Raw genomic sequence first — 27,592 nt, forward strand, 5'->3', positions numbered from 1 at the left:
AACAGAACACAAGCATCCAGTTGGCCTGAAGAATAACTGTGTAAGATTTATGGTTGGTTTAAGGAAGCCACATTTGTAGAATGGTCTCCATCCCCTGGAGAATTCTCAAAACCATTATCAGGGACCTTGAAACATTCTAAGTTTGCATCATTGGCTCCTTTCTCTCTCTTTGTGTACGTGTGCACATGTGCGTATTTGTGTGTGTGCTTCCTGCTTGATGAGTCTAGCTGACAACAACCTTGGGAACAGCTTGAAGAAATAATAATGTTAATGAGAAGTTTCTGGAGGGGTGGCTAGTTGTTTCCATCTGCAGCCTGGTCCATGGACTTGGTGAACATTTTACTTAAGCAGCCAATCCTTCCTCCAACATCTAGTAGGTGGCCAGCCTCCCAGATCCCTCCTTCCGGCTCAAATCAATATTACATCACACAAACCAAGCAGGTGATTGAAATCATAAGAGATAAACAGGCCTTACCTGCTGATGCAGTAGAAAGCAATGAGCCGGAATAAATCCGCAAAACTGATTCCTGAGCCTTCCAGGGAAAAGGCTGGAAAAGAGAGATTCCAGAAACCAGCTGAGTCTCCCTCAGTGTGTCTGGGGAAGGAAGGGCTTTCTAAGGCAGCATGCGTGGGACCAGCTCAGTCCCTGAAATGAACTACTGTGTGGCTTATCAGAACCAGCTGCAAAGAGGATGCACGACCGTAAACAGTCAGACTGCCAGATGCAGGCGGTAAACAGTCGGGAGACCGAGAGCCTCATCCCTTGACTCATGCTGTGCACATGCTCAATGCTTGGTAAACACACCAGACAAACTTGAGTTGCACAATGCTCTTTGTTTAAAAGTCTGGAGCACAACATTGGGCATAGGCAAGAAGACAGTCTGGCTACAGTGAGAGGCCACCAGCAGGACTAAGGCAAGGCCCACACTGCCCTTGACCATGGGCCTCCTGGGCCACACTCCTTTTTGCAAAACCAGGGTCCCACTGACGAAGGCACAGGGCAGAGGGACATGGAACCTGGGGGATGGTTCAAAACTCCTAGAAATCAGGTTTTGGTTAAATTCAAGATGAAAGACTCTAAAGCCACGTCCTCCCAGGTGACCTCATTGCACAAGTTTCTGAATGGAAGATGCACTCGGGAAAAAAGCTGTGTTCATTTTGTCTATCTCCCAAGTGGTGGAACAGAGAGTGGCTCAACCTCAAATCCCCATGCTTCTGCCAACAACCTTGCTGAAATTCTACTCAATTGTTATTCCAAATACACACAGTGTTACGAAGATATACTCAATCACGGACACTTTTTATTCCCTTCTTGAAAACACTTCAGGACTGGAGGTGTGGCTCAAGCAATAGAGGGCCTCCTGGCAAGCTGAAAGCCCTATGTTCAAACCCAATACAGCCAACAAACAAAAACCAAACAACAACAAAACCTCCATACCCTTATTTGCTTTGCTTATTTTGTATCATTTCGCTTACTTGTATCTTTGTAGTACTCTGAAACACAGCTAGCCTTCTAAACATATACTGTCACAGACAGACATATACACAGAAGCAACAAGCACACATGTGGGTCACAGTCTCTAGTGTTCAGTACAGGGAATCTGTTTTGGGTGGGCTAACTTCTCTGAAACTCACTTTTATCATCTATAAAATGAACAGTCATAAGACTTTGTCTCCCAGAGGAGACAAATTAAATAATTTATTTGAAAGTACTGTATAAAGACATGAAGTAGCTTTTAAAACTAAACCCTCATTGTCTACAAATAATGAAAATATGTTTTTTTGTAGTAAGCCCTTCCATCTGTAGTAAGAAAGGACCTGGTCAGGAAGGTTCCATCATGATGGGACCAAGGCCTGAGGAAACAAGTTACGCCCAGGTTAACGCTTTGCCCAAACTAGCTCTTCCAATCTCTCGAAGTCACCGGAGAGGATTAGGGAAGCTACTGAGCTTCCCTCTATTATATTAGGAAGGCAAAATCTCGGGCCACAAGGACCTCAATGAACATGAGGAAGATTTCACAAACACTGACTGTGCTTCTAGAAGCGAAAGAGGGAAGAGGCTTCCAGGCCACCTCATCATGGTGAACTTTGGATATTAGAAGGGATTTACAAACCAGTAAGATTTATGCTGGGCATGGGCGCATACCTGTAATCCCAACACTCCTGAAGGCAGGAGGATTGTAATTTCCAGACCAGCCAGGGCCACACAGTGAGACCCTCCCCAAACAAACAAGTAAACAAACAAACCACATATCTATACGATCTATCACTGCTTAGCCAGCAGACTTTCAAAAGTCAATTCAGGATCATTTAATCAACTTAAAATTCATCATTAATCCACTTAATATAAATTCAGTATCTTTAAAACAATGGGTCTGAAATGCATCTTTGGATTACCTTCTCATATGTATTATTGGCCAGGTTCTGTCTGCTCAGATGGACAGGTTTCTCTGAAATCCTTGACTTTGTGAGTTCTATGTTTACACTTCAACAGGAAGTAGATCACCAAGAATGGCAGGTTTGATCTCTGCTAGAAATGTACCCACTACAGATTCAATGAAAGGTCATTTGGCTCAGGAAGACTGACCTCTGCACTGAGTATAAATCTCACCTCTGTCCTTAAATTGACCTCATTACCTTGGGTTTCTTCAAATGCAGAAACAAAGGCAGGGTTAGGGGGAGATGGAGAAGCAAGTGAGAACACTGGTTCCAGACCTGCTTCCAAACTTGCCTCTCTGACCTTCATCCCTCAGCTTGTAAACCTGACATGTGCAGAAGCCTCTAACCTCTTTGGTGTGCAGACCCACCTTCTGATCCTTTCTTGGAGACTGGCAGTACATCAGAACTGCATGTTCCCTTTTTTATTTAAAAACTTGGCCTCCTTACGCTTCACATTTCCAATGACTGAAGGTAGAGAGCAACCATAGAACAGCAGAAAGAAAACCAGTGCTGCTGAACACCATCTCCCCTTACAACTTCTGCCAGTAATTTACCCAGCAGCCTAGATTCTGCCCTGATAAGCTGCATTTCATGGAAGACTGCACAGTCAGTGCCTGAGGGAGCTGTCTGCTAGAGGATTATTTACTCCCAGAGATGTGAAGGCACACGTTTTAGCATTAGATCCTGTGAAAAGGCTCTGTGGCTGCAGTCCTTCCTGTGACAGCTTAGTCATCCATAAACCTGGGGACCAAACCCACACTCTCCCTAACTGGGGAAGGGGCAGGGATGCCAGTAACCATTAAACCCTTACCATGCGCCTATCAGTAGGATGGACACTGTGAACAACTCAGAGGTTACCATCACTCCATTGCTCTGATGAGAAAAGCAAAGCTTCTGAGGTAGGTCATTCAGTGCCAGGACTCAGTCCCTAACATTCTGTCTGTCTGTCCATCTCAAAAACCAGGCTCCTGCCATGAGATTTGAGGCCTTCACATGAACTCAGTCCTGACCATCACTTACTGTATGTGCTTTCCTTTATGGCAAACTCCTTGAGTGGGGCTCCAAATTCACAGGGCAGGCGAAGGGAGAGGACCTTCTTCTGCATTTTGGTAGATTTACGAACCAGAAAGATCTAGTGGCAAGAAGAAAAAATCAAGTTCAGGAAATTTCTAGAAGGTTGGAACCTGGGCATATGATTTCCCTTACCCCATATGTCTGTGAATAGAACCTCCTTCCCAGAAGAACTACATGACTCAGCACAGGCCCCTCTATTGCCAGAGAAAGTTCTGAGAGCAGGCTGAAGAGCTCTCTGTTGATAACTGGCTTCAAGGAAATCTACTTTCCCTTTGACCCAGCCTTCTCCACGCACCTGAGAGCTCCCTTAGTCTGCAGAAGTGTTTTCAGTGTGGTGAAAACCTGTGGTACACACTCTCAAGCCCCCATTGCATATAGGCATCTTGGTTGATGAAACTTAAATTCTAAACACAGATAACATGGCTAAACCATAGGGCGAGGTAGGGACCACTGGTTCATCTGTCTCATGGTATAATTAAGATAGGAGTTTGAATTTATTGCCAATAGTGAAAAAGCAGGAGCTGTTTTGTATTTTTAGTTTTTACATTAAAATCTGAGTTTCAGCTTCTCTTGAAAAATGAGATAATATGATGGCAGCAATCTTCTGAAGACAAAAAAATGGCTGCTCCGTTTGGAAATGTCCTGTATTCTTTGCTATCCAATATGGTAGCCAGAATGGCTCATGAGCAATGAAGATGTGGCTAATGAAACTGAGGAACTGAATTTCTAATTTTAGTTATTTTAATTTAGGAGGATTTAAATAGTCACATGGAACAAGAGGCTAGCATATCAGACACCACCACCAATCAGATGCCAATGTCAGATACCAAACATTGAATAACTGCTTTTTTTGTTTTTAGGAACTTGTATAGACTCATGGCATGGTTTGGTTTGTTTGTTTTGTTGTTCTATTGTGTGTGTACGTGTGTGTGTGCGCGCATGTGCACATGCTGGAGATGGAACCATGGAACCCAGAGCCTTGTACACGCTAAGCAAATGTTCTATCACTAAGTTACATCCCCAGCCCTGTGGATTGGTCTTGCTTAGAGGAGACTGTAGTCTTGGATAGACAGTAGCTGAAGAAACTGAATCAGACTTTGATTCATATGGAAAGCCACTGAGACAGGCAAAGAAAAAAAGCACTACATCAGCAGCCAGAGTAGACAACTATGAGGATGTAGAACTCACTTTTGAAGGTTGGGTTCTAAGTTGATGCCTGGATCCTGGAGGGTTTCCAGGCTCAGAATGAAAGAGAGCAGTAAGGGTAACTGAGGACTCCAGAACCAGGCTTATCCTCAGTATCCATTCTCAAAAGGTCAAGCCCAGCTCCTCCTGCTTACATAGGTGCCCTACTGAACCCTGTACTTTCCATGGTAACTGAGCAGATGAAGACAGAAAGACAAATTATGAAGAGTTCTGTTTCTGGATTTGCCTCTGTAGTTTCCAGAATTTCCCTTCACTATAACCAAGTACACTCTGGGAACAATGCTTTCTAAAAGCCATGAAGAACTTCCAGGAAGTAATTCCCAGCATTTCTCTTTAAGACAGCATCAGCCCTGTCTCATGAGGGTCTGAGTCTTACCCCTGGAGGCTGGGACTGCAGGATTTCTGCTGCCTCCTCCTCACTCAGACTCAGCTGCAGCCATATGGGGTGGGTGTGCAGAAGCCGGTCCAAGATGCTGAGCCTGTTGGAGAGGCTGTCATAGCCAGAGTCCCGGGGACAGGTCTTTACATCTTTCTCCTCTGAATAACCATCATCCTTGTGTCTTACCATGCTAGGAGAAAAAGAAAAGCAGGGGTCAATGGCTGCTGCTAATTTCCTATAGGCTCATAGAGCAGAGCAGACCAGGCATAGCATGTGTACCATTCTGGGGTCACCACCTTATTGTCTCCCCCTCAACACTAAAGGCGTTGAGGACAGACAGATGTTTATTTTACCATATAAATCCCTACTATTAAAGAGAACACTTTGTATTCAACAGATCCAACCCTCTATTTTAATCCCATTTTCAGAAGGTCCTAAGCACTCTAAATATTGCTTATTTCAGGCTTTGTCTTTAAGCATAAAACATTTCTGACTATGAGGACAGAAGCCTAAATGTTAAATTCTATATATGGCAACCATGAGGTTTTAATGCTCAACAGCATCCACTAAAGCATGAATACAGCCCCTCCAAAGGCAAAATGCACCTGCATATATTCATTTTGCACCTGAATGATTGGATTTCATTTCTTCTGAAAATGAAGAACATTATGTATAATAAAACATCACAGTGAAATGGCAAAATCAGTGACATTATTCTCAGTGTCCCTGGAGTGGAAATAACCCAACTGTCTATCAATGATGGTAGATAAAGTAAATGTGGTCTATCCTTACAAAAGAGTATTATTCAGCTAGAAGAAGGAATGAATTACTAAGACATGCTAGCACCTGGATAAACCTTGAAAATACTATGCAAAGTGAAAGAAGGCAGGCATACAAGACCATGTATTATATGACTCCATTTACATGAAGAGGTCAGAACAGGCAGATCCCTAGAGAGTAGATCAGTGATTGACAGATAATAGAGAAGGGGACCAGAAGAGACTGGTACCAAGTTTCTTTTGGAGGTGACAGAAATGTTGTGGAATTGGATCATGGTGTTGATTGTACAACATTGTAAAAATACTGAAACCCCTGAATGAATCACCTAATTTTAAAGTGTGAATTTTATGGTATGTGAATCCTATCAATAAATAAACCATATTGACCTCCTTTGGTACCAATGATAATTCTGACAGTGAGATTTTAATCTCTATTTTACAATGAGAAAAATGAGGCCCAAGAAGTCTTTGAGCTGTCCAGAGTTGTAAATAGCCATAAAATGACAAGTGCTAAAAATTAAAACAAGATCTGGTGTTTATTCAACTTTGTGGGTAACAAAGAAGATTGAGAACATAGGAAAGTTTGCATCTATATGGTATCTACTATATGCTAGGATCTTTACATATATTCTCTCATTTACTCTTACATAGTAATATTTACATACTTCTCATAGGCACTATGATCCTGGTTTTTTTTTTTTTTTTTAAAGAGGACCAAGAGGCTCAGACCAGCTAAATATCTCACTCTAGGTCATGCACTTGCTCAGAAGCAAGGGGTTCTCAAATTCTGATCCAAGGATGCTTGGCTTTGGGGTCTCTCTCCCTCTCAGCCTTGTCACTTTCTGTGGTTCTCAGGGGACATATCACCAACATGGTCCTGGAGCAGCCAGTAAGAACATCAAACCTCACTGTTCATGCCCAAAGGGGCAGATGAGCTTAGGGTATACTTGGTCATTAGACATCTGAACCCCAAGAAACCCAAGTGTGTGGCCTGGATAAAATCTTTAAAAAGGATGGATGCTGAAACTGAATGGATAGTGAGAGTGAGGACATTAAAAAAGGAAAAGCGAGATTGTTCATGTGGATAACACTCCTAAGAAGTAGGACTGAACAGCCAACCTATGCTGATAATCAACTAACTGAGGGTATGAGGTAGAAGGATCATGAGTTCAAGGCCGGCCTGGGCTACATAATGAGATCTTGTTTTGAAAAACCAAGGTCTGGAAGTATAGCTCAGTGGTAGAGTACTTCACTAGCATGTTCAAGGCCCTGTGTTCCATCCCCAGTACCACAAAAAATAAGTAAAAGCCACAATGAAAGTGCAGGGGCTGGTCATAATCCCCTTGCTATCCCCCACCCCCACCTTCTTGGCTTTCTTCAGACCTAAATAATTTCATGTTTCCATTCAAGTTTTACCTTTTAGGCCAGGTATAGTGGTGCACACCTGCAGGCCCAGCTACTTGGGAGGCTGAGTCAGGAGGATACCATCTCTTCCCTCCATTTGAGCCCAGGAGATCAAGGTCAGCCCTGGCAACATAGCTAGACCCACCTCAAAAATGATTTAAAAAGGGTTATCTTTTATTTCCTCCCAAATATATGAAAGTCTTACTTTACTTTTACTGTATGTTTCCAAAATGGGGTCTATGTCAAAAAAATGGGCAGTTCCTCTTTTTTACAAATTCCATTCCAGTACTTCTGGGAATACTGAAGTGACATTTGAAGCTACAAATGAATATTTGCAACTTCCTCTTCAGAAGGAAGTTGGTGTTAAAATTCCAATCACATAAAGAAGTTAACTTTAGACCAGTAATTCTCAACTCTGGCTGCCCATTGAAAAATCACTTGAGAAGCTTAAAAAAAAGTCAATGGCTAGACTGCACCCCAGATCAAATAAATGAGACATTTTGGAGTTTTTTTTTTTTTTAAGTCCCCCATATCCCAACATGGTAAGCCAAGTTTATAACCACTGGTTAGGATTAGCACTTTCCAAACCTGAGAGTTTGGAAAACTCTTTGTGGCAATCCCCATGAGTCTTGTAAAGCCACACACTCCCGGTTTCAGTCCCAAGGTGGACACAGAGCTGCCACATTTCTAATGAGCTCTGGGAAGTATGGAAGCTGCTAATCTAAGGGCCACATTTTAAGGAATCCTTGCTTGAGAACTGAGCGCAATGCACCCACATGAACTCGGATCATGTTAGGTGATCAGAGTTAGGTGTCTGGTTTCGTTAGAGAGAGGGGGATGGATAACATGGCATTGGAGGAATTCTTGGAGCTCAAATGAAGATATTATTGGAGGGCTGGGGATGCAGCTCAGTAGTATAGCACTTGCCACTAGGCAAGACCCCAGTTGGATCCCCAGTACTGCAACAACAAAATAAAACAATACAAAATTCATCCACACCATATCCAGCTGGCTATATTTTATTGTGACCAAATTCAAGAGTTTAATACAACAGTTGTGCCCCTCATGCATGCAGTGAATAAACAGGCTGACACTTCTTCCTTCCTGATAAAGGCATATCCTATGAGTCCTCACTTGTTTGAAGATGCTAAAAAGCTTTTGTTCTGAGGATTGACCTCAGCATAAACAGCCAAGGTCCAGACAGGAAGATGGTAAGTAAGACTCATGGAGCCTCATAAAAGGCCAACCATAAAATTAGACCTTGCCTTTGCAAATGACTCAGCTAACTCCTTGATTCAGCCAGCCTCGTGAGGTTTATGGTGTATCATTACAGGACATACTGGCTTTTATCAGGGTCACCCTTCAGGGAAGAATCGATGGACGTGCAGTGAATGCTATCGTCCCAGCCAGAGCCCCTGTGTCCTGGCTGCTATGGGCAATGGCTGTCAACAGCTCACAGATGTTTCACTTCTCCCAGAAATGCCTGGAAAGTTATACCCTCTTCCTGGGCTGAGACCCATTGTTGATGACATACTGATTTGTCATGGTAGAAAAGTGGCCTTCTTGTCTCAAGGTGGGACAACTCTGGGGTACTGTCCAGCTGAGTTCCCCCTGGGGTCAGTCTAGACCCACATCTTTGCCTTCCTTCTCAGTCTATCCCTCATCCCTTACTCCTCCCTCATCCCTCACTCCTCTGCAGCCCCCAACTAGAAGCCATTTGCACAAGAATCCTTGCCTATGGATTCCTCTAGGGAACTCCCCCTAAGACAGGAAAGTTACAGAAACTAAAAAGTATTAGAAATAGAAACTAGAGAGTAAGAGAAACTAGTGACTTCCAAGACAGACAATATGCAAACAAGAGGGAAGGCAAATAATGAGTGGTTTAGAACATAATGAGATTCCAAAAATGACAGGGTCACAGTGGGGTGGCTGAAGTGCCAGCCTCAGGCCTACGACTCAATCTCACATAGCATCAAAGTTTTTAAAAGCTACGAAGGACAGTTGATGATATTTGAATAAGGGAATATATTAGATATACATTAGCTAACATTGTATTAATGTTTATTTTTCTGAATGCAATAGTTTTGTTACGGTTATATAGAAAAATACTTTTTTTTTTTTGGTGTGACTCGAGTTTGAACTCAGGACTTTGTGCTTGCAAACCAGGCACTCTACTGTTTGAATCATATCTCTAATTCATTTTGCTCTGATTATTTTGGAGATGAGGTCTTGTGAGCTATTTGCCTGGGTTGGCCTTGAACCCAGCGATCTGCCTGATCTCAGTCTCTCAGGTAGCAGAGGACAGGAGTGAGACACCAGAGCTGGTGAAAAATACTCATATTTGTAGGATATATACACCAAGGAATTCAGAAGCAAAATGTAAAAATGTTTGAAGTTATCACATGTTCTTCTTCCCATTTCCCTCCCCCCAAAAAAAGAATAAAAGAAAAAAATAGAGATAAAGCAAGTGTAAAGAAATTCAACAATTGGTGGACTTCAGTGAATAGTATTATTCTTGCAATTGAAATATCTCAGTGTAAGAGGCTTGAGAAATATTCCACATCTCAATGGGGTTTTCTGAGTATACAATTCATTCATTTATTCAATAATTACCATTAAGTCCAGGCATCTAAGCCTGCTACCACCAGGAAATGAATCTCAGACCAGGATTTAGGGAGAGACACAAGTGAAAACACTACAAACCACAGACTAGTGCACAAATGTCAGGTGCCTCTGAGGGCAGAGAACAAACACCTACTGGAAAGCTCCTGTCCTACACCTGTCCCCATGGCAACCAGGCATCATGACTCTGAAGTAGACTGGTGAGTAATTCCATCCACTCTGGAGAGCAGTGTCTCCAGCAGCAGCAACCCTTGCTTTAAGGCTCTTTGGAATGTGGGTGAGTGGCTGTCCCACTGGGCTAGATTCCCTTCATTTGCAGGGCCTGAGGAAGTTAATAGCCTTAAGTGACAATAGAAAGCTAATTCTGAGTAGGTTATCCAGGCTGACGTTAGATTTAGTTTTATGAAAATTGGCAGAATTTGGCTCATCTCAGGGAAAAGATGAATGTTCAGAAGAGACTCCAAATGACAGATGCTCTTTCTTCTCCTAATTCAGAATTCCAGAAGACAGAAGAGTGTGCTCCCAGTGACCAGTCCTAGTGGTCATGTTGTATGTATACAGCCCCTTGTACCTCCTAATACATCACTCCCTCTCCTACTCCAGTCCAAACAACATACCTGAAATGTGTATTGTGACATCACAGTCCAGTCTTTTCAAATGAATGTGAAATAGTAAGGCAAAAATATATAAAAATTTAATGTGAGGTTGTTTTAGTGGGAAAAAAATACTGGCTCAGTAAATTCATTCAACTCTCTCGATGTAAGAATCTTAGTTCAACTGTCAACATCAAAACTAGAGTTCAGGGGATGAGATGCAAGGCAAAATGCCAAATTCTTACTGTCAGTCAAGAACAGTACATGTGGAGCTGGTAGAGTGGCTCAAGTGGTAGAGCACCTGCCTGGCAAGAGTGAGGCCCTGAGTTAAAACCCTAATACCACAAACACAAAAACAAAACAAAACAAAACAAAACAAAACCAGTACATGTCTATTTGGTTAATGGGTTTCAGATGTGCAGTGCTCTGCATGGTTCTGCCCTCAGACTTTGTGCATGGGGACTACTGAATAAAAATGATAGGATTCCATTGAAAACTAACCTCTTGCCCTAGACCCAGGAGACAGACTAAAAACCAAGATGGAGTCACTCATGCTAAAAGTCAATCCAAAACCAAGTTGTTACTTGTCCTTGGGAGAATCAGGGCAGAGAAATAACAGCCAATTTTCCAAACATGACAGTGTCAGTTGGCATAACAGTGACATTTCCTCTACCTTAATGTTTACACAAAAAAGCTAACTTGATGTTAATCAATCAGTTATTTTTCTATTGTTTCCCATCTTAGAAGGAAAGTGACTTTGAAATGACAAATTTGTTGTTTTGTTCCCTATTTCTTCTTCCTTCAGCCCTTTCCTGTCTTTAAAACCAACATCCTGTGCTCAGCTCATTGGAACACTCATTCTGTTTTATGGAATGATGTGTAGCTCGATTCTAGAATAAAAAAAAAAACCAATTAAGATCTTTAAAGTGCTATAATTTTGTCCTTTGATAGGATGATAACATTATATATAAACAAGTAAAGTGGAAAGATCCTCAAACCTTCTCAATGTGTGTAAAAACGCCAGTCCCACAGATAAGTATCACATCTTTCATTTGTGGAAACTAGAGGAAGGAAATAAACAGAACAAACAACAAAGTCGTGAAAGTAAAAGGGTGATTACTAGAAGGTGAATGGGAAAGGAAGAGGGGAAGGGAAAGGAGAGGGATGACAACAAGTAAAAGGGGGGGACAAATATGATCAAAGTATACTGTATGTGTGAATGGAAATGCCATACAAACGCCTTACTTTGTAAAAATTAATACATGCTAGTAAAAAGCATACATGAAATAGTGAATAATGTGTAATACAAAATAACCCCACATCTGCACTGAGCTAAACAATAAAGCTTCTTTGGCTATATTGGGATTTGAACTCAGGACCTTGAGTTTACTAGATAAGCACTATGCAACCTCAGCCACCTTCAGCCCTTTGTATTTTTGCCTGGACAGCCTCAGATCAAAGTCCTACCTGCACCTCCTGCATAATTGGGATTACACCCACACACCACCACAACCAGCTTGTTTGTTGTGATGGGGCCTTGCTAATTTTTTTGCCTCATTGGCCTCAAATCTTGATTCTCCCAATCTTTGCCTCTAGAGTAACGGGGGTTACAGATGTGAGCCACCATGCTAACCCCTAGATTTTTTAAGTGGAAAAGTTATATCATCTAAGATAGTATGTGCCTGATTTTTTTAAGTACAAAAGTTGTTTCAGTTAAATATTTAAAATATACTAATTTTTCCTTTCTCCAGTAGACTCTTAGTTAAGTAACAACTTCTGAAAACTTCTCATGGAAGGAAAGACAAGTCCACTGCTAAATTTACCAAGATGGATGGAGGTTGGGTGTTCTGACTCGCTTCTACATGTGCGCGTGCACCTCAGCACAAACGCCCACATATCTGCCTTGGAACTGGGTACCTTTGAGGTCCACCTTCACGGACAAAACTGCTTTTACTTTAACCAGGGTCTTTTGCTTTGCTTCTACTTACAGACTTGCTGGGCTTTATAAATTGGAAACATTGGGATGACTGAGTCAGCAGGATGTATTGGAAGAATTACCACAACCCACTTGGCGGTGTGGTTTTTATCGCTGCTTCCCCTCCTAACTTCTGGCTCAGGTACCACATTTTCTTCTGTCAAGTCCTACAAAGGTGTGGAGACGTGTGTGTGTTGTGTGTGTGTGTGTTGTGTGTGTGTGTGTGTGTGTGTGTTGTGTGTGTGTGTGTGTGTGTGTGTGTGTGTGTGTGGTGGTAGTGGGGTTTGAACTCAAGGCCTCCTGCTTGGTAGGTAACCTCTCTACCACTTGAGCCACGCCTCCAGCCCCAAACCTCTCTTCTTGAAGGGCGATTCCTGTTTGCTTTGCTTGCTTCTCCTAGGCCTGTACAAAGTGTGTGGGGTTAAGAATGTCCATCACTGTCTCAGATCTGGGTTTAAGGAGTGGGTGACAGGCTCCTGCCCTGTCTCCTCTCCTGGATTTGCAGCCAGGTACTTCCCAAACTCATCCTTTAGAGATTCCTTGCTGTCCTTGAAGCTTGAAGGTCAGTTCCCTGAAGGTTCCTAGTGGATGTTCTAGTCTTTAAAGAAAAAGTTTCTCCTTGTTTTCAGGGCATGTGCCTTATACACAGTTACAGAATGAAGACTAATGGATTGGGTGGTTATTACCAGTAGGATGCTAAACTTGTCAATCAAAAGAGAATGTAAATAAACAATAACTAAACCAGAGTCCAGGTTCCAGTTTGAGTTCGCTTATGACTTAACTGTGGCTTACGGTTCATCTCATTGCTTATCTCCTGAGCATAAAGAGCTACAGTTCTGCCACCAAGTGAAGAGCTCAAAACCAAAACAAAACTCTACTGGTGGAACAGAAAGATTAATTTTGAGACTTTATAATATCTCAATGGTTGGCTAAAACTGACAATATTTCCCAAAGTGTGGTAGATCTATCACGGTGATACACGGAGGTATGGGTTCTGCTTCAATGACTAATGTGAATTTTAAGTGTTAAATGAAAACTATAGGAGGCCATTGCTTTTGACTGAGTGCCTGCATTAGGTTCTAACAGATCAGGTGAAAATTCAGATCATTCATACTTAAGTACATGTCACCAAGCGGAAATGCAGCTGTTTGTCTGACCTTCTGAGAAACCCGGATAACAGAGAGAACAGCAAATCTCTCCAAAAGGTCAGTTCCATCTGGCACGAGAATGAAGAGTCCTCTGCCTTAATCTTTGCACTCCAGGTAACCTGAAGTGGCCTGATGCTAATCAATCACTCATGTTCTACTATTCTGTCTCCCTGTCCCACCTTACCAGGAAGGCAACTTTCAAATGACCAATCAGCTTTTTGCTCTTTGTTTCTGCTTTCTCCAGCCATTCTCTGACTAAAAAACCAAAGCTCCTCTCCTTTTGGTAATTTTTTTTTTTTTTGGCACCACTGGGGTTTGAACTCAGGGCCTCACACTTGCTAGGCAGGCACTTTTACTGCTTAAGTCACTACACCAGCTCCTCTCCTCTGTTTATTGGAACACTTATTCAATTTTAAGGAATGAAGTGTTGCCCAGTTTTAGAATAAGAAATAAATCTAATTAAGATTTGAAACATTTGAGATTTTAGTTGTAATTGTTTCCTTCAACAATAGTTACATATATTTAGTGTATTTTCAAATTATTAAATTTACCTTTTAAGTGAATGTATACCCCTCCCATGTATATAAATGTAAAAGGTGAGTCCATTTAAAGAAAGCTGTTAGGTATGTGAATAAGAGGAAAACATGGCATAATAGAGTATTGAAATCTGGAATAATTTGGATTGGAACATGGGAATTTTTTTGTATTAATATTTACAAGCCTGTCTCTTGGATTCAAGGGGGAAGATCATCTTGTAAAAAGCTATTATAGCATGCTCAGTTTCCTTCTTGCTAAGTTTAAGCTGTTCTTTGTTTCTTTATGTTGGGGATTGAACCCAGGGCCTTGCCCCTGCTAAGCGCATGCTCTACTAGAATTATACTCCCAGTCCTAAGTTGTTCTTGAATGTCCATGTATGCATCTAGCTCCTGTCTACCAGTCAAAACTGAGCTCCAACCCCAGTCTCCTCCCATCTCCTTCAGATGCAAATAATCTTGGGGTCCTGAATCCCTTCACATACTGATTGCACACCTCTGAGGCACTCAGCTACTTTGGTTTCTGCACCTCATCCCCAGGTCACATTCAGGGGCAGACATGACCAGAGGTTTGAGTAGGAGGTGATGTGCAGACAGTATGGTTTATTCCTTGTTAGTGAAGAAGAGGAGAGGCTCAAGGGCACAGGGTGTCCCTATTAGCTTCCTCCTGGGGACCCCACACACAACCTCTGATTCAGTTGAGCCCTAACATGAAGGATCTGGTTGCTCAGTTCCAGTCTCAGGAGACAAAGAGCTCTTGTCTGTGTGTTTATCAGGAAATGGGTGGCAAAAATCACCACAGCTACTATGAGCTCCCTGGCCTTTGGCCATCTTGGGGCCTGGGGCAAGAAAAGGAGGCAGCTCTAGTTCTTCTGGAATAACAAATCCAAAGTTTTCAGCAGCTTCTTCCTCATTGCTCATGAATTCCTCTCATGGACACGCCCCTCTAGTTGCCTTAGGTCAACTAGCAGGGGGGGGGGGGGGCTTTGGGTGTAAAAGCCAATAATGAGTTTTAGCCTAGAAATGGGGATTCTATGCCCACCAGCATAGGATACTGGTGACAAGTTCTCCATTCAAGGTCCTCAGATACACAGAACCTTATTCCAGCACTGGGAATGGGGTTGGGATTCCAACAATATCAGCTTGTTGAGCAAGGAGAAAGTAGGTGGTAGATAGAATTGGTGGTTCTGGTCTTCGGTTAAGGCATGTGCACCCTGTAGCATCTAGAGAAACCCACAGTGGGACTGCACATGAAGGTGGGGGGCTTTAGCATTCATTCAACGAGGTCTCATTTACCTGGAATCTAAACCACCCATTTGTAGCATGTGTGTTTTTTTTCTAGGAGATAATATGTTTGGTAAGGCATATCATAGTTTCAGTTGATCAACACCAAGTGTAGTCTTCCTTAACCTTGTAATCTGTTTTCTTTTCTTTTCCTTTTTTTTTCTCTTGTGGGGCTAGGGATCGAATCTAGGACCTCAGGTATGCTAGGCAAGTGCTCTGCTACTGAGCTACACTCCCAGCCCTCCCCATCTTCAGGGATTCAGTGGAAAGAGGATTTACAATCAGTGTAGAATCAAAGCCTCATGGTCGGCCTCTTAACTATGAGGGGTTGGCCAATGACACATGCCATTTAGCCTCAGTTTCTCTGTGTCTGAAAACAGGTTCTTGTTGAAAAAAAGGAAGTCAGTTACCAAACAAACAGAACCTGAACAGAACTGCTGATTCTGAAAGCCTTCGAGTATTCATTTTGTTCCGTGAAATTTCCATGATGACTTTTATTGGCTCCTAAGTTTTGAATAGTCACAAAAAGAAAACATAGGCAATGCATTTCCATCCGAGGATTTACAAAAACTATTCCATAGACAAAATTCTAGCATTTGTCTTGGCAAAATTTAATGTGACCTGGGAGAAAGAAAATCCAAGAACCTTCTTGAGGATCACTCCCAGCAGCTCCTCAGAGAGCAGCTCCTCAGAGATGAGGTGTCCTCCATCCACCATTAGAGTCTAATACCAATCTGTCCCCAGTGCTTACCATCTTCAATTTTCAGATGGACAAAAAGGAAGGGAAAGAACGAGCAAGGGGCTAGGGGGAGGAGGTACAGGGCTTGCTTAGTGTGCTTGAAGCCATGGCTTCAACTGAGGGAGGGGAGGCCGCACTTGTGTTGATACTTTTATGTTTTTATGAGCTTTGCCCAAGACTTACAAAGCCTTTGCACATGAAGTTGCCCCAAAAGTTTGAATGAAAAGTACAACCTAGGACACGACCCTGCTGGAGGGCCCAGGATTCTTGCTACAAGAGATCAATGCAGGAGTTGTCTTAAGTATTAAGGACCAGACAGAAGTTGGAATCTGGTATATACCATGGTTATGCTCATGGAGAAGATCTTTGACCTTGTATCAAAATGCCTCCCAGTGGCCAAGATTTCAGGTTTGGTGGGAGATGAATCCACGGCCTGGTAGGGCTAAGAGAAGAGAGGTGGTGGGTCTGAGAATCAATGAGTTCTGGAAAAATATTAGTAGAAGCTTCTTATATTGAAAGATATACTGAAGAAATTCATCTAATAAAAATCTCAGGCACAAGGAACATTTCCAATTATTGTCACACACACACACACACACACACACACATACACCTCAGGCACAAGGAACATTTCCAATTATTGTCACACACACACACACACACACACACACACACACCCCAGAACAAAACGTCCCAGAAAATCTTCAATTTCAAAAACACCTAGTAGATACTCAATGATTGCTTAACACCTTCAGACATGATAGTAATTCTTTAGAATTCTGAAAGTGAATTGAATCCTTTCTCTGTAATACTAATGCCTGGAAAGGAAAGGAGGCCCAGATTCCTTCTCAGTACAGTAGAGCCCTGGCTGATACTCTCAGTTTACAGCATAAAAATTGGCAGGTGAGTTGAGAAAACCTTTTACCTTCTACCTGAGATGGGAAAGGTGGTGGGCAGAAGGCTGGGGAGAGATGTTCTTATAAAGATCACAGCATATTTGTCTGAGTTGGGAGGGACAGTAGAGGCCATCCAGTTTAACTCCTTATTTGAGGTCAAAAAGAGAAAAGTTGACAGAACTGGTCAGTTTTCTAAAATGTTTTTTCCAGTACTGGGGATCAAACCCAGGGTCTTGTGCATGCTCAGTCCACTTTATCACCCTAGTACCAGTTGTCTGACTTCTTAAGCTTTCTTGTCACATATAAGTTGGTATTTTAATTCCTTGAGGCATTTTTGTCACCTAAAATTCTAAAAGAAAAAAAATAAGTATCATATTTTGGATTACAGATTTTATTCCTGCAGGGTTGAGAGCTGTTGGGTTTTGAAGGTAGAAGCCAAAACTTCCTAAAAATGATTTCTAACAGTGAGGCACAGGAAGAGTTCTGTGACAAACTTTGAGGGCTTTCAGTGATTTTTTTTTTTTTTTTAAGTTCTATCTCCTGAGGACCAGGAGGAAAGGACTTGGAAATGGGGACAGAAAAGCCCGTCTGCCTCCAGGGTGGCACTGCCATTTTCCCAAGAGAGGAAAGATTGGGTGACGATTTTGCTTAAGAACTTCCTCTCGTTGACTCTCCGACTAGAGATGAAAAGGCCAGATATGGAGTCAACACTGGCAGCGGCATTCATTTGTTCCTGTAAAAATAAGAAAGAGAAACAAAGAACCGGTTGTCCTGGTTGCCCTTGGAGCTGAAAACAGGCAGGAGAAGGAGCCAGGCAGGCTCCAGGCTCAGCCCCGCTGCCCTCCAGCCTACAGCACTGGCATGTACACTGCTTACAGAGAGGCAAACTTTCTGTGGATTTGTAATTTCTAGTATTCAAGTGCTTTAAGCTATACTGATGTTATTTCCTAGCTTGATTAATTCACCAAGTGAATTCTAACTAAGCAGATATCTTGGCAGGGAGGCGATGCCTGCCAAGTGTAAAATAGGGCAAGGGGTATAGCTCAGTGCTACAGGGTTTGCCTAGTGTGTGTGAGGCCCTGGGTTTGATCCCCAACGCTGCTAAAAGAAAAAAAAAAGTATAAAATAAATCTATCCCTAGAGTGCGCCACTGCTAAAATTATGCAGCTGAAGTTTACTGTTGACAGAGAAGCTAACTACTACACTGAATGGTGCTATGGTTCAGCAAAACAGGAATCAAACCAGGTGCAGTGATTCATACTTATAGTCCCAGACACTAGGGAGATTGAGGCAGAAGGATTGCTTGGGCCCAGTTCAACAGCCTGACAACATAGGGAGACACTGTCTCAAATAAACCAACAAACACAAAAATACCCTCCCCCCACCAATAAAAATGGAACATATTTCTAAGACCCTGTGCAGTTCTAGGATGATCAAAAGCACCCTTGTCAGCCAATGAAAACTCATGCATGTTCTACCACTTAAATGTGTAGTAAGGCAAAGGAAAAACACTGGAAGGATAAGCACTAAAGAAATACAACAGCCAACTCAACAAACAAACAAAAGCAACTCTATCTCAGTGAGTGAATTCATGCCTTTTTTTTTTTTTTTCTAAGACCGAGTCTCTCTATGTAATCCAGGTTGGGCCTCTAATACTAGATCTTCCTGCCTTGGCCTCTCACGTGCTGGCACGTGATCATTTTTACTTTTGTCTTCTACATGCTTTTTCCATAACGTTTATGTTTAGCTTTTAGTAATTGAAAAAAAAAAAAAACCTTTAAATGTTTTTTTTTTTATATACTTTCTCATATATGACAGAAATCACCAATTGAGATAGGTTCAATAGCTCTTTGGGGGTATTTGTGATTCAGAAGCTGTTCTTACACTTGCTTAACTCATTCTTTAATAAAGTTGATGTCAGGTCTCATGTTTCCTAAAGCCACCAATGACCTGGAATGACATCTGGCTTACTTTTGTATTCATGTTATCTTTTCATTCCATTATGAAATACTCACGTGTTTATAATTATTTCCTTCCTTATTTTGTATAAATTTTTAGGCTCTACTGCATAGGTATTTTGGCACATTGCACCCACTTGATAAATATTTCCCGTCAGTTGAACTTGATGGTTGCCACATTGGTAACAAAGACTTGATCAATCCTCATAGAATTCTTTGAACCACATTCAGAACATTCTTGGTGGCTTGAAATCAGTAGTAGGGAATGACTGGAGGTAAACTGACCAAACTAATCATAGCAATCAATGGGGATGATAGGAAAAATGTCTTATTGCCAAACTACCACAGCTATAAGTCCTGCTCTATTAAGAACAAAGCCACAGCCTACCTCCACTAAGAGACAGAGCAGCTGTGTCTATGGTATCACGGGGGTGCTCCACACACACAACAGATTTTTAACTGTCTTTCGCAACACAGTCTTGACCCAACAAGCTTCTCTATTCTGCTTTCCTGTCTTGAGAAAGAATGTGAACAGCAGGCAATAAACATCCAAGAATTTATGGAAATGTACATTTATGATTCTTTGAAACAGACAAGGTATAAGAAGGAACCACAAACTTGTGAACACCAAACACTTTTTCTAAACCGCCTGAGAAACTGCAAGATAAACGTACCATTCACACAATGTACCATTCTGTAGCAGATGGTTCCTGTGAGTCTCTCATGTACTGCCAACCCAGGCTGGAACAAATCTCAATAAAGGAAGAAACTAAACTTTTTTTTTTTTTTCAGTACCGAGGATTGAACCCAGGGCCTTGAAATGCTAGGCAAGCACTCTACCACTGAGCTACACCCCAGTTATAGCTGTGACTGGTTCTAGAAGAGGCTGCTCACAGATGTGGGATGCCCTTAGCATGGGCCCCAACCTGGACCAATATGACCTGTGGTCTAGGCAGTTTTCCAGATATGGCAAGATAGAAAAATATTTATTTTGCTACCTAACACTGCACACGACACAGGTACTATGTAAGAAGTCAATTGCTTGACCTTGCTTCCAAATGACCTCATGAATATACTCTCCAAATTATACACAAGAGCAAAAGAGAATCTAAATCAGTGAAGGACCATCTCGTTTGAAGAAAAGATGGAAAAGAAATGAAATTAAGTGGCTTTAAAAGTCACAGAATTTAATTCTGTATTTGAAGTCACAGAAGTTGACAACACTTAATTTTTTTAAATATCAAAAATTATACTGGATATAGATATATTTTGAGTTTAAAGGCAGAACATAAACTTCAAAAATATCTGTATCATATCCAGGCTCTTACTTTTATTAGTTATGATGCACTAATGACAATGGCCAGATCAATTCATGAGTTGTTGAAAATCTCTACATACAGAAATACCAAAGTAAAGCAAAAGACTCTAAGAAGTAGGAAAATTTCATTGCCAACTTTTTTCTTCTGCAAATTTATTAGATCTAAAATTCAAAAGCAGAAATATAAATAATAAAATATGCATTTATACTATTTATACTTCTTCATAATTTCTGGGTAACCAACCTTTTTTTTTTTTTAATGTCCTTTTCCCAAATAACCCTTTCTATAACTTCAGTTTCCATAGATATTGCCCAGTGAAACTAGCTATGAGCTCAGAATTTCCCATGACTTTAGTCTGGAACTTAGATGTAAAAAATATGACACTATTAAACCCAGAGTTCCCATTCCTGAGTCCAACAGCACTAAGATAAATATTTGAGTCACAACACACAAGTACACCTATCTGTCTACATCCATCTTGGTTTCAGAAACTCTGAATCAACATAGCCACTCAAATGGCTAAAATGGAAAAGTAGCCAATACCAAGTGTAGATGAGATTGGAGCACACAAGTTCATGTAATCCCTTTGAAAAGCTGTTGAACACTACCTATAGGAGTTGAATATATAACCACCCTACAGACCAGTAACACTACTCTTATGTTACTGTGTCACTGAGAGATATACACAAGAATGTTCATAGCAACCTTATTCAAAATATCTCCAAACAGGAAGCAGCTCAAATATCTATCAGTAGTAGAATGGACAAACAAATTGTGGTGTATTCCTGCAATGACATACCATGCAAAACTCTGAATGAAAGAAATCAGCATTTTTTAAAGAGTACAGCTGTATAGGATTCTAGCTTCATAGTTTTGGAACTTTATAGTTCCAAACAGAGCAAAACTAGGGTTGTGGGTAGAGCTCAGTGGTAGAGCATGTACTTAGCATGCAAGAAGCCCTGCATCCAATCCCCACCACCAAAACAGAAACAAAACCAAAAAGAAACTTGAAGCAGAGCAAATCTTCAGCAATAGAAGTCGGGGTAGTGGGTACCCTTGGGTGGAGAAGGGGATGTCGGGAATGTCCTGTTTTTTGATTTGGAGGCTGGCTGTGTGGTCTGTATACTTTGTCAAAATTCATCCAGTTATATATTTATGTGTATATTTTTGCCGAATTATATTTAACATCAGGGAAAAGGTTTTTAAAAATCAGTACCCAGTGAGGGTGGGGGTCCAAAGACCAGCTGATACGGTCTCAGTTGTCTCACTGGAGAGTTATTTGATTGCAACTCTAGGCAGTCTTTCCCGACTGTAGCCCCTGTTCTTACTCAATCTTGTATTCTACCTTCTAGTCAAGGGAAGACAACAGTCTGAGTTTCACATGGCGTTTGTTTGGTTTTGTTTTTTTTTGGAGACAGGGTCTCACTGGACTAGTGGCTCACTAGTCCAGCCCAGCCTCAAACTTGTGATTCTCTGCCTCTGCCTCCCAAGTGCTGGGATTACAGGGTTGCCACCACATTGGCTTCATGATTTTTTTTTGTTTTTGTTTGCAATGAGCAGACTGCATGCTAGGCAAGTGCTTTATGATTGAGATACATCCCCAGCCCTTCAGGTGGTTTTGATGTCAAGGCTGTTACACAGTTGCTGGCAAGTTTAGACTTCTCAGAAGAGCCCTTGGGTGATGGCCAACTGCTACATGATAGCAGCATGGGGTAGAGCTTGCTAAGGAATTTTTGAATTCCATGTGCCTGGTTATGGGACAGGGTGGGAGGAATGGAGCTGCAAGACCCTGGGCATCACTCAGTGATCCACTGGGGTACAGCCTGCCAGCAAGATGGCCATAGAAGTCATGGAGGTGAGGAGGACAGGAGGAGCCAAAAAAGGCGGCAATGATCTTCAAGAACTTGGTCTGGTCACAGACCTCAGGGGTCTGAGCCCAAGGTATTTATAAGGTCATTCCTCTACTCTGATGAGGACAAAGAAATCTTTAGAGATGTGTGTCAGCATAGAGGTGATGGGCCCAGGGACGATGAAGGTAGAACACTGGTTGGCTTCAGGCATGGAGGATCTAACCAGAGACACCCTTCCTCCAAATGAACATGGAGGAAGGCAGAGTAAAAAGCCTTTATGTTTTCATACTCCCAAGTCTTCAGAGGGATGAAGTGGGAAGAAAGACGAGACACAAGACATCAGTAGAGAGAGCAGCTCACCAGGAGTAAGAAGCTTTTCATTTTTCTCCTGGTTTGCTAGCTTCTTTCTAGTGAAACATTGACAGAGGGTGGGGTAGATTTAAAATCAGCTATTATGCCAATAGCAGAAAATTAAAACAGGTTATAACTCAGGACTGATGGAGGAAGCACAGGGTGGGAGAAGGAAGGGATTCAGCCCCCCCCTCTTTTCTAGGGAGGAAGCCTTAGGCCTATCCCACATTGTTCAGTTTTTATGTACTAGTACAAGGTGGACATCTTGTTTCTGCAACAGGCCTTTGTTGCTTTAATACTTCAGAACCTACAAAGGGTTTGGCACCTTTCCTTCATCCATTCCACAAACAGTTACTAATTGTACATAGCAAGACCCTGTCTCAAAACAAACAAAATCACTGTTTTACAATATAGTTGTTTTTCCTTTCTATTATCTAGTCTATTTTATTTTGTTCATTTAAAGTATTATTCTGAGAAGGGGTCTGGGTCACAAGAAAAAGTTAAAGATCTCAAGTTCATTTCAATATTTAACCATGGAGAAACCAAATGCCAACAAGGTAAAGGAGTACTAATTCCTCAACTAAGGGACTAGCTTGGCACTTAACCTGGTGTTCCAATCATCTAAGAAAGCACAGAGTTTTTGCGGTGGCTGTGCTGTAGCAGGTGAGGGCCCGTCACAGCTCACACTCATGGAGAAGGGTGTCAGAGGAAGCTGACTGTGGTGTATCCACACAGCTGTCAGATATGCAGAGTCACGGTCCAGGGCTGTTGGCTACTTCTTTCTATAGGAGTTTTGAGTAAGGCTGTATAGTCTGAATTGTGGTTTTCCTTGTGGCCACAGCTATGTTTGTCTTAATTTCAGAAACAACTCAAAGTCCTCTTTTTCCTACCTCCCCACTGCCTGGTTCTCCTTACATCTCCTTTGGATAAGATGGAGCAATTAAAATAACAAAACAGAACAAAAACAGTGAGAAGAGCTGGAGGGGAGGGGCATGGCTCAAATAGTAGAGCATTTTGCCTAGCAAGTGCAAGGCCCTGAGTTCAAACCCTAATACTGTAAAAAAAAAATACTAAAAATTCAGTGAGAGACTCCAACACAGAAGCCCAAGCCTCATTAATTCTGTTTTTGTAAAATTTAATTTTTCTTTATTGAGACAGGGTTTCACTACATAGCCCAAGACTGGCCCTGAACTCACAATCCTCCTGCCTCACCTTCCCAAATTCTGGGATTACAGATGTGTGCCACCACACCTGGCTATAAATCCAGGTTTTTAGCCACATCATGCAGTTCCTACATTAGTAAAACAGGGGTCATAACAGACCTTTGATTCTAGAATTGTTAAGAAGATGTCATAGCAGTAAACCACTGAATTAAGTGCCTGGCATGTGGCAAACACTATATACATTGTTAAATAGAGACAGTTCATCTTGGCTTTTCTCTTTCTTTCCTATCAAATAGTTTTTTTTTAAAAGTGCTTCTAGAAATTAGTAAATTCAATTATTAAATCCTCAAAATCTGAGAACAAGTGACATTAATCTTAAAAAAAAGTTATTAGGTCATTTTTAGGGGTCAGTGTTGGGGTGTGAACTTAGGGCTTTGCAATATCAGAGCAAGTGCTCTGCCACATAAGCCACACTCCAGCCCTCTGGTCATTCTTAAATTTGGAAAGGACAAGATGAAAAGAGATACTAGGACTGGGGGTGTATCTTGGTGGTACAGCTCCTGCTTAGTAGGCACAAGGGCGTAATACTCAGCAACAAAATTAAACAAATAGATAAAAGAGATGTAAAGGATTAAATGACCCTCTAGCTCTCCCACACTAATACCTTCTGAAGTCACAGAACAAGATCTTAATGGTGCCTACCCCTCGCGCCTATAATCCTAACAGCCCCTCTGGATCTGAGTGTCTGTCACCAGCAAAGCTTGACGTTTATCTCACAGCAGTGTATTTCCTGGATGTGGAAGAAATCTGTGCTATTCATCCTTAAGTAAAAGTCACCATACATTTGTAAGTTTAGGAAAAAATTTTAAGTACTCAATTCCTTCACATTGAAGTCAAAAGAAAGCACAGAAGCATGGGGGACATCTGGTCTACCTCTGTCATTTTGAACAAAGGCAAGAAAATGGAAGGCCCACAGAACTTGCACAGCTAAGGCCAAATGCAGTTCCTCTAGAGACTCCAGGCATCAAAGCACCACCTCCCAGCTGCTTAGCACCCGCCTCCCTGGGATGGTGCTCTCTCCCCTCAGTCTTGGGCAGAGAACAAGTCAGGCTGGTTTGAAACTTGCCTGGACAACCAGAATCATCTGTATCGCCTGCATGTTGCATGACATATAAGTAAAACCCACACCATAAATCTTAGCTTTGTACTTCTCCAGGCAGCTTCAACCCCACTTTCCGGGAAAAAGTGGGGAGCTGATAATGCATCTGGCTTCCAAGGTACCAAGTATCCATGTCTTTTTGTAGGGATTACACTCTGTTGTCTTTGTTAGCAACACATTAAAATAAAGAGCTGGAAGAGGTTATTTCCAAAGATCCTTTTCCCACCCTGACCCCTGTATTCCCATTCTCCAGATAAAAATCCAGCGCCCCCCCATCCCCGGGTTCAGAGAGCGTGTAACACATGAACAATGCCTCTCCTTTCTTAATCATTTACAACTGCATCATTTCCAATACACTGGGTTGCTTTTTAGGTAACACTGGGGATTTTTCTGACCTGAGAATGCAAAATGAGTCCATCCTCTTTAGTTGCTCCCCTTTAAACCTTCTGGAGACTGACAGGGCTACACTGAATTCTATTTTGCCCACGGAGGATCCACTGCGTTATTGTTTCCATCACTGTGACATGGCACAGACAATTTTAGGTTTCCGGGTTCTGGTGCCAGGAGGAATTGAGAAGGTATAAAGTTCAAGTGCCTTCAAAGCGATTAAAATAAACGAGCAGACAAGGAGCTCCTAGGCCACTCCCACCTCCTACAGAGGATTTCATCTGGAGCCACCACCACACTCCCAGTACCCAAACTTCAGAGGAGTGACCAAATGGGCTTCACCGAGTCCCTCTTGCACACAGCACCTATTAGTCTTTGGTCACCTGTGGGTTTCAGAAGGTTCCAGGCCATTTTCCAGGCTGACATCTGGCTGCACCATCTCTTGTTTCAGTTGGCCGATCTCTGAAGCGATTGTGTCAATGAGCTATTCAAAGACAAAAATAGTATGACGTCAGAAAGTGGAGGGGCGTGGCCTGCTCACAGAGCCTGGAGAACTGACATTTCAACAGGAAGGGAGATGACCACCTATTTTTTTTTTTTTTTTTAGTCTTGGCTCTGTGAATTTCCTCTAACCAGAAGGAAAAATAAAGAGGGAGGGGGCAGCTTCCTCTTAAAAAGGGGAAGAACTTGGGTTTCGATATTGGGGAAGAACTTGGGTTTCAGTACTGTAATAAGGAAAAGAATCTGATACCCAGTTTGGTTGCTCAACACGAATACGGAGAGGAATAAATAAATTCTACTAAAACCAGGTTTCTGAATTCACTTTTCAAAAGAAATACTTCAAAGGAATTCTTTGCATTAAATTATTTGCAAGCACTATTCGGATTATAGAAATAAACTATTTAAAAGATATACAGCATATATAAACTAATTTTTTTGTGTGGTACTTGGGATCAAACCTAGGACCGACCACTGAGCCTGGATTTATTTTTGAACTCAGGGTCTTGAACTTGTCAGGCAGGTGCTCCACCACTTCAGCCATGCTGCCAGCCCTGCATTTTTTAAAAAAGGAGAGAAAGGCAGGCATGTGACACACACCTGTAGTCCTGCCTCTTAGGAGGCTGAGGTAAGATCACTTAAGCCTGGGAATTCAACATCAGCCTGGGCAATACAGTTAGACCCTATGTCTTTGAACGAATGAATGAATACATGAATACATGAATAAAATAAATTTTAAAATTTTTTAAATGGAAGCAAGAAGACAGGGGAAAGAGAAGAGAAAGGACCTATCCATGCTGGGAATGATAAGTGGTTGCTGGTTAGCCACAGAGTACCTAAGGGGAAATGTGGCCTCTTCTTGCTAAAGATTCCTGTTTTCTTATTGTCCCCACTTATGCACTGTGAAGAGGCTGCATCCAATCCTGAGACTGTAAAATCTCAAAATCACCTATTCAACAGGAGTTTTTTTTTGTATGGGTGTGTGTGTATGGTGCTGAAGACTGAACCTCGGGCCTTACACATGCCAGGCAAGTGTTCTACCACTGAGCTGCATCCCCAGCTCCTCAATACCATCTTTACCGGAACTTACTAGATAAGTGTAGAGTTGCTGCTCAAGTTTGCTACTCTGCTTACTATTTTTGAAAATATAGCTATTTTCATGTAAACATGGAATATGTTAACATGTAATAGGTCATTGTTTTAAAATAAGTATTTAAAAATATCATTTTGATTTTTGATATGGCAAATATCTAGAGATATAACCCACATAAACACAACCTCTTCAGGGTCCTCAGTAATTTTTAAGTCTCAAGAAGGTCTAAGACTAAAAGGCTGGAGAACAACTATTCTGGTTAAAGACAAATGTTATCTTGTCTCAAGTAGCTTATTCTTGCCATACAATGGAAGGGAAATGTCACTTGAACTCAGTCTGTTCAAGAAAATCTGATCTAATCCACCCATTCATTAATTTCAGAAACCTTTAGGGGCACCCACTATGAAGTGGGTACTACAAGTTGAGAGTAAGGAAGCAAGCCTCCATTCTCATGGTGAGACATTCTGGTGGTAGACAGATCACAGAACTGAGCGCTGAGAAGTTCCTGAATAAAAATAGATTAGGGTGGTGTTCTAGGGAACAGCTAAGGGGCCATGCTAATTAGTGTGGGCTGTCAGGACAGGTGTTTGTGCAATTGATAGATCCCTGAACAAAAAGGGAGGCATGAAAAGGAAAGACCCTACCACACAGAAAGTTCCAGAGCATTAGGAAAGAAAGGCAAGCAGGCATCACATCATGCCTACCTTGAAGATCATAGAATTCATGAACTTGTGTTTTGTTCA

At 41.8% G+C, this 27,592-nt stretch overlaps 1 protein-coding gene across 5 annotated transcripts in view; it reads right to left on the reverse strand.

The window, feature by feature from the left end:
* The window catches only part of Rin2 (Ras and Rab interactor 2), a 210,304-nt gene that overhangs the window by 37,967 nt on the left and 144,745 nt on the right, over positions 1–27,592 (reverse strand). For 4 of the 5 annotated variants that reach the window (XM_020170611.2, XM_074074246.1, XM_074074245.1 and 1 more), the window contains 4 exons: positions 25,642–25,742; positions 5,096–5,288; positions 3,460–3,571; positions 476–548 (listed from right to left, as the gene is read on the reverse strand). In XM_020170611.2, the coding sequence (XP_020026200.1) occupies positions 476–548; positions 3,460–3,571; positions 5,096–5,288; positions 25,642–25,742 (479 nt within the window). Of the gene's footprint in view, positions 1–475; positions 549–3,459; positions 3,572–5,095; positions 5,289–25,266; positions 25,426–25,641; positions 25,743–27,592 lie in introns of all 5 variants that reach the window. The other variant, XM_074074247.1, reaches the window with a different exon arrangement.

The sequence above is a fragment of the Castor canadensis genome, chromosome 5, assembly GCF_047511655.1.
Source record: "Castor canadensis chromosome 5, mCasCan1.hap1v2, whole genome shotgun sequence".
NCBI lineage: Eukaryota > Metazoa > Chordata > Mammalia > Rodentia > Castoridae > Castor > Castor canadensis.